Here is a 20869-nt window from a genome sequence, read left to right as displayed (position 1 = left end):
TTGAAATCATAATTTTTAGTTTTCCCATCTCCTGATATTTTTAACTGATCCTGCATTTTACACAATACACAATGATATTGAGATCATGTATATTTTCCAATTAAATACTACAATCATAATTACAATAGCTAAAATCTCAAAATTATATCATGATAACCTCGCCCTTTTTTTTGTTCATTCAATGTTTATCACCTACTTTTTTGAGCAAGAAAGTTGCTCCACATTTTTTATTCATTCATATTTCCTCGATATATATCACCTACTTTGAAACAAAAAGGTTGTTCCACTTTTTTTTTTGCTCATATTTTTTTTTATATTATGACGACTAAACGTAAATCACCTAATAAATCGTCTGATGATAATTAAGAAATGGAAGTTGAAGGAGGTATGTAGATATAACTCTTTTGTAAATTTATAGTAAGTTTTGTTATATAGTTATATGTAAGAAGAATAATTAATAAATACCAAAAATATGTATAATAGGATCGAAAAGAAAACAAATTATGAAAAAAAGAAGAGATATTGACATTGAGAAAGCCAATCAGTTGATGAAAAAAAGTAAAAACCATAGTAATAAAGAAGCTGCCGAATCTGCCGATAAAGAAGTTATAGTAGTAAATGAAAAAAGAAGTAATGATGATGATGATGATGATGATGATGCGAGTAAGACGGAAGATCATAAAAAACCCAAAGTATTTCAATCAAAGTCAAATTTAGAAATAGTTGCTTGGTTCGTCGACCATCCAGAAATTTTAAGATTGGCACTAGAAATAAACAATACAGATGTTGCTATCTCATCATCCAGTAAAATTATGGACGTAAGTATTAAATTAACATGATAATATTTATTTGTCTAAATCTTTTAAATAATGTATTTTTAATATTTTAGGATAAAATTCGTCTATGGGACGAAAGTGTCAAGTGTCTTTTTTTAGGTGCGAGAAGTCCACGTGGTAAAGTTTTTGATGAGTTGATAACAAAAATTTTCAAAATAAAAATACATTCGAACGAAGCTAAAAGCTACCTCAAAAAAACCTGAAAATTTTTCATCGACTTCAGAAATAAGTTTAACCAAATTATTTTAACTTCTGTAGAAGAATTTAAAGAAATAAGAAAAAACAGGTATTTATTTAATTGTTTCCTAGCTAACCAAATAGTGCTGTTTGTATTAATTATTAATTTAATTATAGAGCATCTACCGGAAGTTTATCTCAAAAGGAACTTATAGATTACGTTGATGAAGAATTTGTTCAAAAGATTTTAAGCTGACAGCTTGTAGCTGTTAATATTTCAGAATTAACAAGAAATGGAGGGTTCGATATCTTGGTTGATTTCGTAAGAGAAACCTTTAAGGTTTCGTAGAACAGAAAAAATTTGTCCGCCGTTAAAGAATTAGATAATATAACCAAAGAATTAACGATCCCTTCTAGGAGCGGAAACAAGATCGTTGATTCTTTATCGGTAAGTTATTTTATTTATACTGATACTTCATATCCTTTAATCATAGTTATTAATAATATTATTAAATTATACATAGTTATAAATCTTAGCAAACGCTCTAATTTTTTTATAAAATTATGCATTTTATAACGATATTACATTGAATAAATTTAGTAAATTTTACAAGTAAATGATAATATGAAACATCATTATTCTAAACATTATACCATAATGTCAAGTGATAATAATATAAAATAAAATGGATGTATAAAACTATAAAATGTTTGTCTAAGATATAACACTTTCAAGTTTAAAAAGTAATTGTTGTTTTGTTAAAAATGGAATGGTTATTATGTGACGTTTCTTCTTTAATGTATACGGCCTAAATATCTCTATATATTTGACATTATTATACAGATCAAAAAGAATACATTTACGTAACATTTGCGTAAAGTAAGAACTTTAAAGTTTAAGCCAATTCTGACTGGTAATTTACAAAATAACAAACACATTTCTTAAAAAAATTCTGAATCAGAATACTTTTCCGGTTTTCATCTTCGATTCTGCAAAAAATTGAAAAGTTCAGGTGATAATTCAAGAAATATCCACCTATAAAAGACTAAACAATTATCAGGTTGATCAAGTTCGTGTAATACCAAATTTAATAAATTGTCTGATTAAATAATCACGTATATTAAATGATCGCGTATATTATAAGGCTATTAATTCCTAAAAAGTCAATTAACCACTATTTTATTTAAAACTATTTATTTTGTACATTTTTTTTTTTTAAAAAAAAAACTTTCTTTCTGAAAGTAGAGTCTGCCTCCTATACCATTTGCCGTCATGCATAGTGTGTTATAGGAAAAGGCGGACTTGAATTATATAGGTGTAAGCTTATGTTATATAGGCGTAAAGCTTATATAATTAACGCAATGAAAATCCATTAATCAAGGGTTAAAATAGGCATGATGGGATATTTTCATATATCATGAACTCTGTCTGTTCAAAGTGTCGTTTTATATATAATTAAGTAGGCTTAAGTCGTAAGTAACTTTTTTATAACATTGATTATTGGAGAATTAAGTGGCAAGAATAATTTTTAGTTTGTAAGACTTTAACTCCATACCAACTTGTGTGTGTTTGGCGTATATTTTATTCCCTAAGCCTTAGACCCACTCGTGAGTTGGTAGGTTGCTTTGCACTTCTTGCAACCTATCTTTAATGGGTTTTAGGTCCACGTTTGCCCATTTAAAATTTATTAAACAGGATGTCATTCATCCAAACACATTGCAACGTTTGTTGATGAAGCTATGGTTGTCTAATAAAAGTTCGCTTTGCCAGGCAATTTATGGTGGATTCAATGGATCAAATTACAAACAACAATAATGCAGTCATATGAGAATTCCAGGCCAAAGAATAAGGGTGAATTGTCAAAGTTGAAAATATATTTGTATTTTTTTTTTAAAGCCGTCATTCTCATGAACTTTTTCATTGTATCCCTAAGTTCAATGATTTTGGTAATGATGAAACTGCAGTTATTTACAGGGGTTTCCCGCCAAACTTCTGAGGTGAATTTATATCTGGTGTTTTCGAATATACTTATCCTTTTTGCAATAGAGTCGTAGCGAGTCTTCTTAAAGCGTACCTGTGACACCCCATCCAACTTGGGTAGTGTCGCTGAATCTAAAGCAAGGTACCCAGTTAATCCTCAACTTTGGGTTGATGAGTTATGATTCTGGAGTATTAAGGTATAATGTTTTGACTTACATCACCAATTTAACTCATAATTCTAATTTATTGAATTAGTTTATTATAGATTTATTGATATTTTTTTTTATCTGTTATATAATATTTAAACTAATGTATACTTTATCTGTAATTAAAATTGTTATTGTAATAAATAACCGGTAACTTAAATCTATTATTGAAATTAACTTTTAAATTAGATTACAAATTATTAAATATTATTAAAATTGAATTTAACGATATTTGATTGATTTGATATTTTTAAAGGTAAATTCAATATTTATAGATAATATCATTTTGATATTATTTTGATACTGAATTAATATTAAAATAATATTATATTGATATTGCATTTATTAAAAAAAAATCATTATTGTTATAACAATATCAAAATGATATCGTTTCGTTATATCAAAACGATATCATATTAATATCGTATTTACTTTCTATTTTTCATTATTGTTATAACAATATCGAAATGATATCGATTTGATGTTTCGTCAATATCGTTATGATGTCGATTAGATAATTATAAAGTGATATCTTTACGATATCATATTGATATTGAATTAATGTTGGAACGATATCATATTAATATCGTATTTACTTTCTATTTTTCATTATTGTTATAACAATATCGAAATGATATCAATTTGATGTTTCGTCAATATCGTTATGATGTCGATTAGATAATTATAAAGTGATATCTTTACGATATCATATTGATATTGAATTAATGTTAGAACGATATCATATTAATATCGTATTTACTTTCTATTTTTCATTATTGTTATAACAATATCGAAATGATATCGATTTGATGTTTCGTCAATATCGTTATGATGTCGATTAGATAATTATAAAGTGATATCTTTACGATATCATATTGATATTGAATTAATGTTGGAACGATATTATATTAATATCGTATTTACTTTCTATTTTTCATTATTGTTATAACAATATCGAAATGATATCAATTTGATGTTTCGTCAATATCGTTATGATGTCGATTAGATAATTATAAAGTGATATCTTTACGATATCATATTGATATTGAATTAATGTTGGAATGATATCATATTAATATCGTATTTACTTCCCATTTTTCAAAAAATTCATTGTTGTTATAACAATATCGAAATGATATTGATCTGATATTTTTTCAAACAAATATCTTTACGATATCATTTCGATATATTGAATTAATATTGAAATGATATCATTGCGATATCATAATGATATCATTTGCAAATCGATATCGCCACGATATTTATTTAACATCATTATTATATCAATTCGGTATTGTTTAAAAATTCAAGGTTTCTGTAAAGAAATTAATTACTATATAATAAATAATAGTATATTACGCTATTTTAATATTGATATTTATTATTATTTTACTACTCAATTTTATTATTATATATATACATATTGTCCTGTTATATTACATATAATATTACAACTAATTAAAATTTTCAATACTTCCAAAGACCCTCCCTGCCATTTAAAATTAAAAGATTTCCAATTCTTTAACGAATTTTCATGCATCTGGAGACCAGGTTATCTAATAAAAAAGAGAATGAAATTAAATAAATAAAACTAGGAAATATATTCAAAAAAAAATACTTCAGATTCCTCTTACCAAAATTCTATGCTTTCAAAGATCTGGTCATCTGGTCATCAAGAAAAAAAAAGATAAAAATCAAACGTTAGTATAGAGTTCCAATCCGTCATCTGACGGATAATCACATTTTGACAGTTGTACGCTCATTTAATTAATATAAAAGAGCATTTTTTTTTAAGGATATCCTAAGAGCATAATACAGTATATAATTTAATAAATAAACTTTTTTTTCAAAAATGAAAGTGAGGAGAAATTAGGAACGGATTAAAATATCATCTGACGGATGAAAATTTCAATCCGACTAAGATTTCACCCCATTTATTTTATGTTCAATTAATTAAATAATGCATAGTCTGATCACCTTACATCGAATGCAGTTCCTAAATTATAAATTATGAAACATAAATGTCTCTTTCCAAAAATAAATGAGAAGAGATTGATCATCCGTCGGATGACGGATTGGAACTCTACGTTAGTAAGACGTTTCATTAAAGAAATAAATCAAAGAAACTCCAATACTTACTGAAGTAGAAGTACCTAAATCCAACGTGTTCAGACCTGGAGAATCAGAATCCAAGTTCCGTTTAAAAAAAAAATAATGAAACATTAATAAACGTTTCATAAAAATAAAAAAAAAACCCATTGGAATCAATGTAGCTATCTATTTATTTGATGTATTACTATTAGATGAAGTACGAGAAGTAGGATGGACCTGTTTTTCACTTTCAAGTGTATTATTATGTTTATTATTATCCATATCTTTATTAAAATTCCCGATAGAGAACCAGAGAACCAGTTGCCTAAAAAAAAAGAAAAAAGAGAAACCAAAATGTTAGCAAACGTTTTGTTAAAAAAAAATTTTAAAGAAAAACAATTACCGAAATCTCACATGTCCAGGTCCATCTAAAAAAAGAAAGAATGAAACATTAGAATACATTTCATTCGTTTCGTTAAAACAAATAATAGCGAAAAAATAGCTCACCTAATCCAATGCGTTTTCTATTATCCCATCTTGATTTTCATCATTTTTAGTCACAGATTGTAACAAAATGATTTCATTCAAATAATGCATGCCATCCAAGTCTGAAGAGCAAGCTGTCTAAAAAAGGAAGATAACGAAACATTAAAGATGGTTCATTAAATAATAAAATTAAAAAATTTTCTTCTGGTTTCTTACCAGAATCCAAGATCCGTCTAAAAAAAGAAAAATAATGAAACGTTAGTAAACGTTTTGTTAAAATAAATAAAAGAAAAAAAAGAAAAAAACTTACGAATCCACGTCAAAGAAGTTTTAAAGAAGCTGACTAAAAAAAAAGAAATAAGACAAAATGTTAATAAACGTTTCGTTAAAATAAATAAAAGAAAAAAATTACTTACTGAAATGTCATGTCCAAAGAGCCGAAGACCTGCCTAAAAAAATAAAAAAATGAAATTGTTAGGTTAACATTTCGTTATAATAAAAATGTTTAAAAAACAAAAAAAAAATATATATACCATAATCTGCGCGTATAAAGTAAGGTTGCTTGCCAAAACCTAGGGGTTTAGGCAAGATGGCGTTTTCCCGAAAAGCGAAATTCTGCCGAAACTATATTAAAGTTATATTAAAAACTGGTGAAACTTTGGAGAAAGGCGAAACTGCCAAAACTTATTATAAATGCCAAAACTGCTGAAACTCTGCCGAAACTATAATAAATCTATAGTAAAATTTTGATGAAACTAATCGTAGGATTTTGAAGAGGTTTAAACAAGCAACCTTAGTATAAAGACTTGAAGAAAAAGAAGCTGTCTAAAAAGAGAAAGATAAATGAAACGTTAGTAAACATTTCATTAAAGAATTATAAAAAATAGCCCCTCTCTTACCAAATTCAAGTACTCAAATCCAAGCCATCTAAACTCCAGAAACTAGAAAGATCTGCCTAAAAAAGAAAAAGAAATGAACTATTAGTATAGTTCGTTAAAAATAAAAAATTTAGTAAAAAAAATTAAGACTTACCGAATTCCTAAAGAAATGTGACAAAAATTTGAAGAGCCCTAAAAAAGAAAAAAAAGTGAACTGTTAATAACAGTTCGTCAGAGTAGTTAAATTAAGGAAAATAAAAAAAAATATACCGAAAACTTACATGTCAAAAGAAACTAAAGAACTGTTTAAAAAAAGAAAAAATGAAACTGAATTTCCACGCATCTAAATATACAAAAAAAGAACAAAACCGTCTAAAAAAAATTAAAAAAATGAGCCATTAGAAACTAGCTTGTTAAAATAAATATAATTGAAGAAAAAAATAGTTTACCGGAAATGTTGTGTCCGGGGAGACCGAAATAACCATCTAAAAAAAGAATTTTGGATTTTTTTTGTAGGTGATTTTAACTTTTTTTTTAAACAGAAGTGGGGAAGGATGAAAAAGAGGAAAGAACGAATTTGAAGAAGAAAAAGAATGAAGGAAATGGAAATGGAGAGAATAAAAAAAAGAACAAAAAAAAGAAAACGAAGGGAAGGAAAATGGGAAAAGGAAATGTAATGTAAATCCTGATAAATAAGCTTATAAGAAATTCGGTGAAGAAAAAATGGAAAAGGTGAAACTTCGTTGGAAAAAAAAAAATTATCAATTTGATAATCTATATCACATGATTCTCGTCACTAATTTTAGGAATTAAGACATTTTTCCTTCAGATCGGGTCAACTGGCGAAACTTTTTTTCAGGTTGAATCAGATCAGGTGACCTGTACCGAACCTTTGACCTGAATAGGTCAGGTCAGTTGGTTAATCTGATTTTTTCAGGATGGGTAATTATTCATAAATAAAAAGTGAAAAAACGCCGATTGGCTTTTTTTCATAAAAAATAATGAAAAAATGCCACAAACTGGCATTTTTCATAAATAAAAGTGAAAAAAATGCCATAAACTGGTATTAAAGTTAAAAAACGCTGGAATGGCATTTTTTTTTTCATAAAAAATAATGAAAATGCCATAAGCTGGCATTTTTCAAAATAGAAGTGAAAAAACGCCAGAATGGCTTTTTTTTTCATAAAAAATAATGAAAATGCCATAAGCCGGCATTTTTCATAAATAGAAGTGAAAAAATGCCAGAATGGCATTTTTTTTCATAAATAATTATGAAAAAATGTCACGGCCTGGCATTTTTCATTAAAAAATGTGAAAAAACGCCAGAATGGCATTTTTTTTATAAATGAATATGAAAAAAATGCCATAAATCGGCATTTTTTATAAAAAAAAGTGAAAAATGCCAGAATGGCATTTTTTTCATAAATAAATATGAAAAAAATGCCATAAACCGGTATTTTTCATAAATAAATATGATAAAAAATGCCATAAACCAGCATTTTTCATAAATAAATATGAGAAAAATGCCATAAACTGGCATTTCTTATAAATAAAAGTGAAAAAATGCCGGAATGGCGTTTTTTCTCATAAATAAATGTGAAAAAATGCCATAAACCAGCATTTTTTGTAAATAAAAGAAATAAAAGTGAAAAAACGCCAGAATGGCGTTTTTTTCATAAATAAATATGAAAAATGCCATAAACTGGCATTTTTAATAAATAAAAAATGAAAAACTATGTTTTTTATTTTCAGGTTAACAGGTCAACCAGGTCAGGTTGAAGCTTTCATTATTATTTCAGGACAACCTGATCAGGTCACCTGAAATCACCTGACCTGTTCGAAGCACTAAGTCAAAGTTTATATTATTATACTAAAGGTACTTATGAAAAGCCTCTAAGGCTTAATATAAAAAATAATAAAATTTAAATGCCCATATTTTATACCTTTTTAATGATAAATTCAAATGCTTAATTGGTATTTTTTTTCATAGCAATTAATAAGTATTAATCTAAAATATTTTTTAAGCGTTTTGTTAAAGCAGCAATTATAAAGTATTTAATGATAAATATTTAATTTGTAATCTATTATAATGATAACTAAATACTGATTTTAAATACAAATAGGTATTCATAAAACATTAAGCATTCAGTAAATACAAAATTTAAGCATTTATTAAATAATTTGTGTTTGATGAATACATGTCTAACATTTGATCAACTTCGTGATGTTATCTAATCGACATCATAACGATATTGACGAAACATCAAATTGATATCATTTCGATATTGTTATAACAATAATGAAAAATAGAAAGTAAATACGATATTAATATGATATCGTTCCAACATTAATTCAATATCAATATGATATCGTAAAGATATCACTTTATAATTATCTAATCGACATCATAACGATATTGACGAAACATCAAATCGATATCATTTCGATATTGTTATAACAATAATGAAAAATAGAAAGTAAATATGATATTAATATGATATCGTTCCAACATTAATTCAATATCAATATGATATTGTAAAGATATCACTTTATAATTATCTAATCGACATCATAACGATATTGACGAAACATCAAATCGATATCATTTCGATATTTCGATATTGTTATAACAATAATGAAAAATAGAAAGTAAATACGATATTAATATGATATCGTTTTGATATAACGAAACGATATCATTTTGATATTGTTATAACAATAATGATTTTTTTTTAATAAATGCAATATCAATATAATATTATTTTAATATTAATTCAGTATCAAAATAATATCAAAATGATATTATCTATAAATATTGAATTTACCTTTAAAAATATCAAATCAATCAAATATCGTTAAATTCAATTTTATAATATTTTAATAATTTGTAATCTAATTTAAAAGTTAATTTCAATAGATTTAAGTTACCGATTATTTATTACAATAACAATTTTAATTACAGATAAAGTATACATTAGTTTAAATATTATATAACAGATAAAAAAAAATATCAATAAATCTATAATAAACTAATTCAATAAATTAGAATTATGAGTTAAATTGGTAATGTAAGTCAAAACATTATGCCTTAATACTCCAGAATCATAACTCATCAACCCAAAGTTGAGGATTAACCGGGTACCTTGCTTTAGATTCAGCGACACTGCCCAAATTGGATGGGATGTCACAGGTACGCTTTAAGAAGACTCGCTATGACTCTATTGCAAAAAGGATAAGTAGATTCGAAAACACCAGACATAAATTCACCTCAGAAGTTTGGCGGGAAACCCCTGTAAACAACTGCAGTTTCATTATTACCAAAATCATTGAACTTAGGGATACAATGAAAAAGTTCATGAGAATGACGGCTTTAAAAAAAAAATACAAATATATTTTCAACTTTGACAATTCACCCTTATTCTTTGGCCTGGAATTCTCATATGACTGCATTATTGTTGTTTGTAATTTGATCCATTGAATCCACCATAAATTGCCTGGCAAAGCGAACTTTTATTAGACAATTATAGCTTCATCAACAAACGTTGCAATGTGTTTAGACGAATGACATCCTGTTTAATAAATTTTAAATGGGCAAACGTGGACCTAAAACCCATTAAAGATAGGCTGCAAGAAGTGCAAAGCAACCTACCAACCCACGAGTGGGTCTAAGGGTTAGGGAATAAAATATACGCCAAACACACACAAGTTGGTATGGAGTTAAAGTCTTACAAACTAAAAATTATTTTTGCCACTTAATTCTCCATTCTCCAATAATCAATGTTATAAAAAAGTTACTTACAACTTAAGCCTACTTAATTATATATAAAACGACACTTCGAACAGACAGAGCTCATGATATATGAGAATATCCCATCATGCCTATTTTAACCTTTGATTAAAGGATTTTCATTGCGTTAATTATATAAGCTTTACGCCTATATAACATAAGCTTACACCTATATAATTCAAGTCCGCCTTTTCCTATAACACACTATGCACGACGGCAAACAGTATAGGAGGCAGACTGTCGTCGGGCTGGTAGTGTGTCTCGCTACGCTCAACCCACCTCGGCCAGGGGCCTCGCAGTACCTACATCTCCCCTCCGTGGGGTAGGAATCCCCTATATCTGTCACTATCTGTCATTAACATCTGTCATATAATAATATACTAAAAAAGAATGAAATAAGGGAAAAGAGAGGAAAATACGATAGAATCAGAGGGGTATGACAGATATGACGGATATGACAGATGTTTCAGAAAAATCGGGAGAGGTGATACTCCCAGAAAAAAGTTTTGATTTTACCCCCCCAGATCTGTCATTCTGTCATAGATCTGTCATATGATCAGGATTCAGTCTATTCATCTGTCGGAAGCAGTGAGATAGCAAACCGAGTAAACAGGTAGGTTAATAGCCCCTAGAAGGTCTGTAAAGCCACAGAGAGATAACCGGGTAGAAGCGCGGATCTTTGGAAAAAATACATTCGGCAATTGAAGATTAGGTAACTATAAGTAACATACAATGATAAACTTACACGCCGCCACTTCTCTTGCCGAAGATCTTGGTCTCGATCTTGTAGACATCTATGGAATCCGTAAATGGATCCAAATGCAGGCTTCGCCCTTCAACGACCCGGACATAGTAAGAGAGATGGTCAGAAACCTTCCGATCAAAGAATTCGGAAAACATCTCAAGATAAACAGACTCTGGTACAACGGTTGTAAAGCCGAGTTGTGGAAGCGATATAAAGAAGCTGAGGAGGTATACAAACAGGCAGTAGACTACTACAGGGAGGCCATTGGCAATTTCAATGAAGCCGATCAGAAAAAATACACTAGGTTCGCAGGAATGGTGGCAGTAGAAAGAGCTCTTCTCAGATGTGGCTTTATAACGCAAGAGTCCGACTGGGAGAAATGGACTCAAATAACGTACAACATCCAATTGCTTAAGGAAGGCCGCACTCTTGATGACTCGGACGATGAATCAGATGATGGAGAGGTATCTCTCGATGACTCGGATGATGAGGAATACTTTTAGAAGGCGGTACTAATCCGTCTTCCTCTTTTTGCCTCCTTAAGGCATTTATCAATACACTGCTTACACGTGTCATCAGAATCTAAGATTTTCTGCCCGAGTTTTTTGCATTGCCGATTGTACGCCGTCTGATGTCTTTTAGCCGCAGTTTCTTTTTTCTTCTCCTTGGTTTTCTTTTTGATAACCCAGTCTATCCCAGTAAAAGTATTCATATGCATACCACAAACTGTGCAATCGCCATGCAGCCGGTAACGCCCATTTGTGGTCATATCTTGTATTTCACTAGCAGTCTCGGTTTCCTTCTTACACTTTAGGCAGTAAAATCGTGTCATTTTAAGATTTGAAGTCCAAAATCTTTCCTTTAATTTGTCGTAATATGTCGCAATTAGAGAATTACTACAAATACTACAATCTCTCCGGAGTACCAGCACGAATTCTAAAAGGTGAGGAGCACTACAACCTATACAAAAAGCCCCTAAAGGAGAAGTCATCAGAGCGTCCACGAGTAGTTGTATGGAAACCAAATGCGACGCATCAGGCAGATCTCGCAGAGATGCCAGTCGACCCCAAAGGATTCCACTATTTCCTCGTATTGGTGGAAGTCGCGGGTAAACGAGTCGACGCAGAACCCCTAAAGGATAAAACTGCAAATAGGGTTCTCAATGGATTTGTTAAAATCTACAGAAGAAATCGCATTAAGCCACCAACACATCGAATAGAGACAGACTCTGGATCAGAATTCACCAATGATCAGGTACGTGATTTTTTCCTGAACAGCCTAGGGGTGATGATGAGGTTTGGAGAACCGGGAAGACACAAACAGCAATCATACGCTGAACGAGCTATCCAAGCTATTCAAGAACCCCTTCTCAAACGAATGGTAGCACAGGAGTTGAAGACCGGGGTGACATCCGTGGAATGGTCAGAAGATTTCCATGATGTGGTTAGTAAAATAGATGAAATCTGGCAAAGAAATCCCCCAGACATTCCGACTGGATCACCAAAAGTGTCAAAAAAGACGGACCTTCTCTCTGAAGGAACGCGTGTCCGAAAGTAAAGTTAGATGAACCTATCTCAGTACTCGGTAATAAACTTCATGGAAAATTTCGTACAGGTGACATAAGATGGAATCCCAATATTCGTGTCATCAAAAAAATGATACTCTCACCCGAACAACCTCCTACGTATCTTCTTTGGACCACACGGGCGACTAGGTGTATCCAGATGTGCGTACACCCGAAAAGAGTTGCAGATTGTTCCAGAAAATGAATATCCCCCACCTGACTCCGTGATAAGAGGGCAACCCGAAAGATTTGTACCTGAGCGGATACTCCGGCATCGCATCAGGAAGGGTCGAGACCAGTATCTAGTCAAGTGGGAACGATACCCAGATACCGAAGCCACTTGGGAACCCGCTGACCGGTTGGAGGAGGATGTCCCTGCCTTAATCCGCAAGTTTTGGGAATAAAAAATAAATATTCCCTATTTTTTGTCTCCTCGATTCACGTCAGAAACTATCGGGATAAAAACATTCTTCTCATTACAAGTAAGGGCGATATGTTCACGTGATTCATGGACATCATAATTGTAACGTTTCAGACACGTCCGGCTCAATCCAATCTCCCTATGCTTGTAATCGCTTAAAACCGCGAGATTCTCAGTGATTACACAATCAGGGGTTAGTTTGATTGACACACCTTTTACCATGCCGAATGTCCTACCAGAACCCGGAGCGCCGGATATGTTATGTGTAATACTCTTGTCGATATTCAACCCTAATTCTTCAGCGGCTTCCCTCTGAATAAAAGACGCGTTAGCACAAGTGTCTGCTAAACACTGAATTGCTATCCCATTGACCTCCCCATCCAGCGCTAAAAGATCTTTAGTATTCTCCAAACGAGCTATGTCAATATCCATCGGATCATCTTCCCTGATATCCTCTTCTTGTTTTTCCTCAACTAGGTCTTCCGGAATCTCCGTACTTTTACGAGCAGACTTTAATTCTTCCCGAAGAATCTCGCGGAGTAATTTTCTAAAATCTGCAGACCTTAATAAACTTAATGAATCATTTTTGGTGACGGCTTTTATAAGTGTGGGCTTACTACTAGTAACCTTCACAGGAATCTTAATAGGAGTCATTTTAACTGATTTTTTTGGAACAGATTTAAGAAGTTTCGAGATACTTACACCCTTATCCGAGTTTACTTTTTTTTTGTACTTCGAACCGCACAAATCCGAAAACCACCTTCCTCATCAGGAACAATTTTCAAGTCATCAAAACTCGCGGTATTAGTATCAATATCCATAGCATCATCATTAAGATCGAGGTTTCTCATTGCTCGGGCTAATTCCAAATCATCGCGTCTATCTTTAGCCTTCTGAAGTCGCTTTGGAAATCTTTTAGACGTCTCATATCCCATAATAAGATCAATAACATGTTGATCATCATCACTAGTCCATTCAGGAGCATCAGGGGTCATCACCAACATCATGATCTACATAACCATCATCCCAATCGCGGATCCTGATGATCCTGAACAACGCGTGGCCGTGGCTTCGGCCGAATAGGTTTAATCTGTTGTCTATAGACCGGTGGTTTACGAACTGGCTTAGATGCTTGTAATTGTTTAAATTGTGCCTGGAAGTTCTTGGTAAGTTCCTCGGCTGCGGCTGGAGCAATTCTTGTAATCGTTCTTGAGTAATAACGTCTGTTGACCTTTGTATTACAGCACCTTCATGTGGAGTCACGGGATGAGTATAGCCAGCCAATTCCTCTTTTTTAGCTTTTTCAATACCCTGACGCCTTTGTAATCCATAGAACATTTCGCCCTTTCGTCGCTCAAGATCACTCAATCTATCGATTAATATATTAAGAGGTGCCGCCCCGATTCTGGAAGCTTCAATAACGTTTTCCGGCAAAAGTCCTCTATAGAACTGGTCAGTAACCATAATTCGATTATATCCTACAATATCCCCAGCCCTCTCAACTCGCTTATAGTAAGATCGAACAGGTTCACCTTGTTCCTGGTAAAGGTTACTAAATCGTATTTGAAGTCTTTCTTCCACGACGGTTGGAAAATTTGTGCGCATATGCATAAATGCTTGATCCAGGAGAATCCCCTGTAAGACTATCGGTTGATTCTGGGCAGCAGCATTGAATGGACCTCCATGATCTCCCAACCCATTAACGGGTTGATGAGTAGGACGTCCGCCCGCACGCCTCCACTGCTCTTCAACTTTAAAATTCGTTCTAACGATATCAGCGCGTGATGGGAAAAATGTTTCTCCAACGGTTCTCGCCGCATTACCTGCAACCCTTGAATATACATCAGCATCAGACCCGGGAGTAAGTAGTACAACATGTAATCCATTAGCAACCTCAGGAACAGCTAAAGCTCTGAACGCTCGGCGAGTAGCACCGGCTCCACCATTTGCAGTAGCCACTAACCGAATATTCGAGAGTTCCCAATTTTTTCCAGTAAGTTCTGCATCAAACCACCTCGCCGCTTCATCTCTCATACAGCTACGAAGAACCCCCATTGCTCGCACCCGACCCGGAGGCGCACCGGCATCGTCCAATGGATCAATACCAACGGTATTAATATACCCTAAAAAGTTATCAATAAAAAGATTAAGATCTTCATCTTCCCGACCATGAAATATGGGGGCAGCTATACCAACGGCAGCCATATCGTATTTTGTGGATGGTTGAGAGGAGGTGGAGGAGGGTTCAATTGTCTAATCCGAAACCATTGTACTTGGATACGCAGAGCGGCTATTTGTTGGAAAAGTCGATTCCTAAGACGTCCCAATGTCCGAATTCCAAAAAGAACCCGATTATTGGCATATACAAGCCGATTTCGTGCCACATCACGCTCGCCTATAGCTCTATTACGTTCACCTATAGCTCTATTACGTTCTCCTCTCATAAGATTATATTGCTGCTGAAGACGACGATTAGTCGTCCGCATACCACCAAACTCATGTTCCAATTCAGCCAAATTAGCTTCTAAACTAGTAATAGTATCTTGTACGTTATTTAGCTCATCTTGTGTAAGACCTAACAAACCCGTTTGAACCTCGAGTTCATCTTGTAATTCATCACGTTCTTTTCGAGATCGATCACGTTCTGCTTTTAATATATCGCGTTCTTCGTATGTTTCTCTACAGCGATGAATTAATAAATTAAGAGCATGTTTAAGACGATGGTTTGCATTTTGTACATCTCGATTAACAACCATGCGATCACTGACAGTTAAAAAATCTGTTAGATCCTTAATTACCGCAACTAATGGTATATTATTCATATCACGCAAATCCCTAGGAGGCGGTCCAGTAGGCTCTGAAGGAGTATAAATTGCAATTGGTGTCGACATCGTATTTAAACTAAGATAGAATAAAATTCAAATGGATCTTTATGTATACAATTTGGACGAGTACACGACCGACTCGAGACAGGGTAATGAGTTTGCCCCATCATGGCCTTTCCGTCTTGCCGTAGCAGGAAGTTCTGACTCGGGTAAGACAACTATGATTATTAATTTGTTAATGGGAGACAAGAAGGCAAAGGAGGATGGCGAAAGGTACATATTATGTGATGCGGTAATTCTAGTTGGCAGATACCTCGATGAACCGAAGTGGGCAGTCGTACGTGATTTTTTCAAAGAAGAAGAAATTCCGTTTACCGCAGTATCCCATAGTGAGATTCCAAATGTTAAGGACTTCAACTCCACCCAGGCTACTGTGGTAATCTTCGAGGATTTGATGGATGCGCCTAAAAAAACCCAGGATCTCATCACTGGATTTTTTACACACGGGCGTCACAAAAATATCTCGTGTATCTATGTGGCCCAAAGATTCTTTACCATTCCCAAGGCTATTCGTGAAAATGTGAATTATATTTCCCTACATGGAGGTCACGGAAGTTTGACCGATACTAAGAGGATCATCCGCCAGTATACAGAAGAATCGGAGTCACTAGCTCCAGTAATCGATGACCTTACTCTACAACGCGAATTTATAGTATTTGATCTTAGAAGATCCAAGAGCGATCCGTTATCTATTCGGGTTAGATGGGATACTAGTCTCAGTTCGATCACTGATCAATCTCAGTTCAATCCTAGTTCGAACTCAGTTCAATCCCCGTTCGATCCGAGTTTGAACCCAGTTCGATCAAAGTTTAGTCCTTATGGCCAGAAAGCTGTAGCTGAAGCAAAAAGTCCTCCCAGCTAATTGAGTTTCGCTCGGGAATATCCATCGCCTAAAGAGAGAAAACACCTCCTCGTATCTGGTATTATAGCTAAGAACGCAGATACCTGGATTAAGTACGTCTTTCGGGAAGCCTACGGACTATCTGGTAAAACCCTGATCAGACTTCCAAAAATTCTTAGCAAAAGTACGGGATAGGACCGCGAAGACTGAAATTCCAAAATCTGAGACCGTAAAGGAGTTATTCTTCCGATATGAAGTCCTAAAGTCTAGTCACCCTTTGGATAATAAAAAAATAATAGAAGGCATCGGGGTCCTTTTACAGATCTTTTCTAAGGGTCATATGGACCGTCGAGCATTACGAGTAGGGATCAATAGTATTTTGTAAGAATCTGGTTGCTTTAGCAACCCATCTCACGAAGTTCTTCCGCAGAAGCCCTAAGAATCATGGCGCTTTTTTTACGTCCTTCGAAGTCAATCCGTAGCATCCTAGCTTTTAATCCAATAGCTCCTAAGGCTCGAGAAGCAAAGTTCTTAGTCATCGGATTTCTTACATGATTTACATAGTTCTCATAGAATGTAGTAAAGGGTTCGTCAATACCATCCGGGTATATATTCCGTAAGAACTGATATAAGGCAATTTCCCCACTGTCACATCCAATGGCTATAAGCTGTTCAAGAAGCCACTTCCTAGTATCCTCGTATGAATCTCCGTCCATAATTTTCATATCTAGTCTTTGTGTGAATAATTGCGTAAAATCCGCATTACTTGCCCGACGGATAATCTGGACCAACTTATCCCTGGCAAGTCCCAAGGCTTGTAAAGGTTCACTCTCGTCACCAATCTTCTTTATAATCTGTCTATACAACACGCTGGATAATCCTCTATATGCCGCTTTTGCAGAGAATACTCCACAGTTCTGACACTGGTTTATTACGATTGATGTTGACATGGCTATCTTTCTTTGATTATTCGCTCACTTAGTATCCTTCACAATCTTTTTTATATATTGTTATCTTTAAATACCTGTCATTTGTATAAAAAAAAAATAACTGGCATTAAGGGATCAACCGTTGGAAAGACCGGAAGACCAGAGGACCGGAGGACTCACCATTAGGAAGCGCAGTCCTTGCACAACTTGTCCGTTAAGTCACTTGGGCTTACAGGCATGAGACATTCCCTACACAACTCAATATTAAGCTCTGCAAGTCTCGGGGCATGGTCCTCCAAAGTTCGTGGATGACCGGAAGGACCGGAGGAAGGTGTCCCGTTAGTCGTATTCTGCTGTAAGATAAAATCATCATATTCATCTTGGTCAGCTTGAATAGCGGCTCTGATTTGTTGTATATTATTGAAAGTTAACCGCTGGCCATCAAGATTTTCCTCATTATAGCGTGTTTCATTGATGATTTCATCTATAAGCTCCTCCTCTTCAGAATGAACAAGGTAGTAGTCCTCAACTACCTCGTAGTCACTCTCAACCAGTCTATGATACGTTCTAGTACCGTGTTGAATATAGCGTCCTGTATCTGTATTTAAATATACAGGTTGTTCCTGGGGTGGAGGCGGTACGGTTTGTCTACGGACAAGCCTTCCATCGATATAATCATGGGATTCCATAACTATTCGATTAAAGGTATCTCCACCAACACGGATTGGACGTCCGGTTATAGGATTAGTTATATAAGGGTATGACATGTCTTTTTTCTGTACGTGTCTACATACCTAATTGTTATCTTCAATTTACAATAACCAAGTGACATCGTCATCAGTCCTTGTCAAGGCAAATATGGCATAGTAGCCTTTATCTTTATTAAAATTATTTAACGAACTTACAAAAAAATAAAATAAAATTTTCAAAGTACAAAAAAGAAAAATAAAATTAACTAAAAATAAAACTATATAGTCTCCAAAACAGTAATAAAGCTATAAAATTAATTCAGAAAGGAAAAAATCGCATAACACTAAAACTATCCTGATCCCCCGCCTAGATATATTCCAACCTAAGAAGAAGCAACTATGCAAGCAAACCAACGAACAATGCGCCCATTATTAAAATCGACACACCACCCTGCTAAAGCTGTTAGTAAGTTGCACCGTTAGACGACCCATAAAACCCGAATAGTGATTAAACCAAGGCAAACCATATTTCATCGAGTTCTTTAAATAATCAACGTCGGAGTCACGTGCGGCGTCGGAAAGGGTCGGAGGAGGTAAAGTTGAGAAAGGTAAGTACGTAGACTTTGGCAAATTTGAAGGCCGAGAAAGTTTAAGTTTTTGAGTGATGTTCATCGCATTTTCCCATTTAGATTTGTCATAGGAACGCGGTAGCCAAATTCGTTTTCTGATCTTTTGGATAAAGTGATTGTGGATGGCAGAGATAACCTTCATCGCAGAATTACGTGGGATAGAAAGTTCTTCAAAAATTTCAACAAAGGATTTCGGAAGGCAGCCACGGACAAGGCTATATGAAGTCCAATTTGAAGAAGAAAAGGACCAACAAGGAAGAGATTTAAATTTGTTAATAAGTAAAGAGGGATCTTTCTTAACGAGATCACCAGCTTCTTGAAGTTTGGTGATAAAATGATGTTGGTAGGAGAGGAGAATCTGTTCCATAGCGATTCGTCTACATTTGCACATAAAAAGGTGCATGAAATCTTCCTTGGAGTCGAGACATGAACGACATGATAAAATGTCGATATACAAGTCCGGGCGAATTCTTTTAAGATGTTCCAAAGTAGGCAAATCTTCCAAAAAGAGTTTGAATTTGAAGGTGCGATGAGAGGAAGCATGAGCTCGAGTAAAAGAGGCATCATGTTGAGGTTCAGAATTGAGCGAAAACCAGGTAAGATCCCAATCAATCACGAAATCTGAAGTAAAAGATAAATCAATGGTGAAATTAAAACGTGATAAACGCGTTAGTCTATGCATCCACAGCATTTGCGAATATTGCTTGAATAGGCGTCGTGGGTTGGATTCGCATAAAATATCATCATATTTTAATAAGAAATCGTGAGGAGATACTTGATCCAAATCAGAAAGAAGAACTGCTGAAGAGGAAGTATGCGCAGAATTGGCCAATGAGTCCGCGTAGTCATTGTAGAAATTACCAGAGTGACCTTTCACTTTAACAGCCGTGACAGATAAAGATTTAGAGAAAATGAGACGTTCAATAATAGCCCAAAGTTCAAAATTGGTGGTCTTGTAATAGAGCCTACTATTGGAATAAGAAAAGGTAGCACATAGACGAAGACCATCTATGGCAGATTGAGAGTCAGTATAAATAGTCGACCGTTGAGAAGGGAGGAGTGACTGTAAGAGCAGCATGTATAGCGGCAATTTCAGCCTTCGTAGAGGAAGGCCAGTTACGAATAATTCCATGAGCGTAAGCAGCGATAGATTGGAAAAAACCAGCGCCATCGAGGACTTGAACCCAAGACCAACCCATAGAAACATCAGGAGTGCCAAGGTTAATTAAAGAACCATCAGTATAAAAACAATAATGGTTATTAGGAGGAGTCGCTAACGGTGAGGCAGCAAAAGCGAGAGAAGCAGCCGAGCCCAAAGAGGAAGAAGAAAGAGTAGGAGAGGAGTAACCATCTCTACTTGTGAAAAATTAGGTTGAGTGTCCAAACGACCATAATATGATCTTACAGTTTCATCAAGGTCCGCCCAAGTGAAAGGAGAAGTAATAGTAGAGGTATCATGTCTAATACGCTCCTGCGTTGTCGGGAGAATTAAAGATCTAAGAGGAGAAAGTTTTGGGATGATACATAAAGGAGTAACATCTGTAGGATTACTTTTAGTATGGGTAACCGGTATATGTTTAGAACAACCAGGACAAGGAGTGAGCGTGATAACATCATTAGGTCGAGTCACACAATCAGAAGTCCAATGGACAATCTTGCAAGAATATTGTTGTTTGCCGAGCTGTTTTCCAAATAAAGGGGGAACCATCTTCGTCCAAAGACAC

The 20869-nt window shown here is 34.0% G+C and overlaps 3 protein-coding genes across 3 annotated transcripts; 2 read left to right on the top strand and 1 right to left on the bottom strand.

Moving 5' to 3' along the window:
• Positions 1-369: 369 nt before the first annotated feature.
• Positions 370-1269, top strand: OCT59_000819 (uncharacterized protein; the record flags this gene model as incomplete). The annotated part of the gene is made up of 5 exons (XM_066139135.1): positions 370-385; positions 484-818; positions 890-953; positions 1095-1122; positions 1191-1269. The coding sequence occupies 5 exons, from the start codon at positions 370-372 to the stop codon at positions 1267-1269; spliced, it is 522 nt and encodes a 173-aa protein (XP_065988568.1).
• A 4529-nt stretch (positions 1270-5798) lies between these two features.
• Positions 5799-6313, bottom strand: OCT59_000818 (uncharacterized protein; the record flags this gene model as incomplete). The annotated part of the gene is made up of 5 exons (XM_066139134.1): positions 5799-5915; positions 5994-6010; positions 6088-6120; positions 6190-6226; positions 6311-6313. The coding sequence occupies 5 exons, from the start codon at positions 6311-6313 to the stop codon at positions 5799-5801; spliced, it is 207 nt and encodes a 68-aa protein (XP_065988567.1).
• Positions 6314-11174: 4861 nt separating this feature from the next.
• Positions 11175-11690, top strand: OCT59_000817 (uncharacterized protein; the record flags this gene model as incomplete). Its single annotated transcript, XM_066139133.1, has 1 exon — positions 11175-11690. The coding sequence occupies one exon, from the start codon at positions 11175-11177 to the stop codon at positions 11688-11690; it is 516 nt and encodes a 171-aa protein (XP_065988566.1).
• Between the last annotated feature and the right edge of the window lie 9179 nt (positions 11691-20869).

The sequence above is a fragment of the Rhizophagus irregularis genome, chromosome 1, assembly GCF_026210795.1.
Source record: "Rhizophagus irregularis chromosome 1, complete sequence".
Classification (NCBI taxonomy): Eukaryota; Fungi; Glomeromycota; class Glomeromycetes; order Glomerales; family Glomeraceae; genus Rhizophagus; species Rhizophagus irregularis.
The sequence above is the reverse complement of the archived record's forward strand: the minus strand, read 5'-3'. Positions and strand labels throughout refer to the sequence as shown.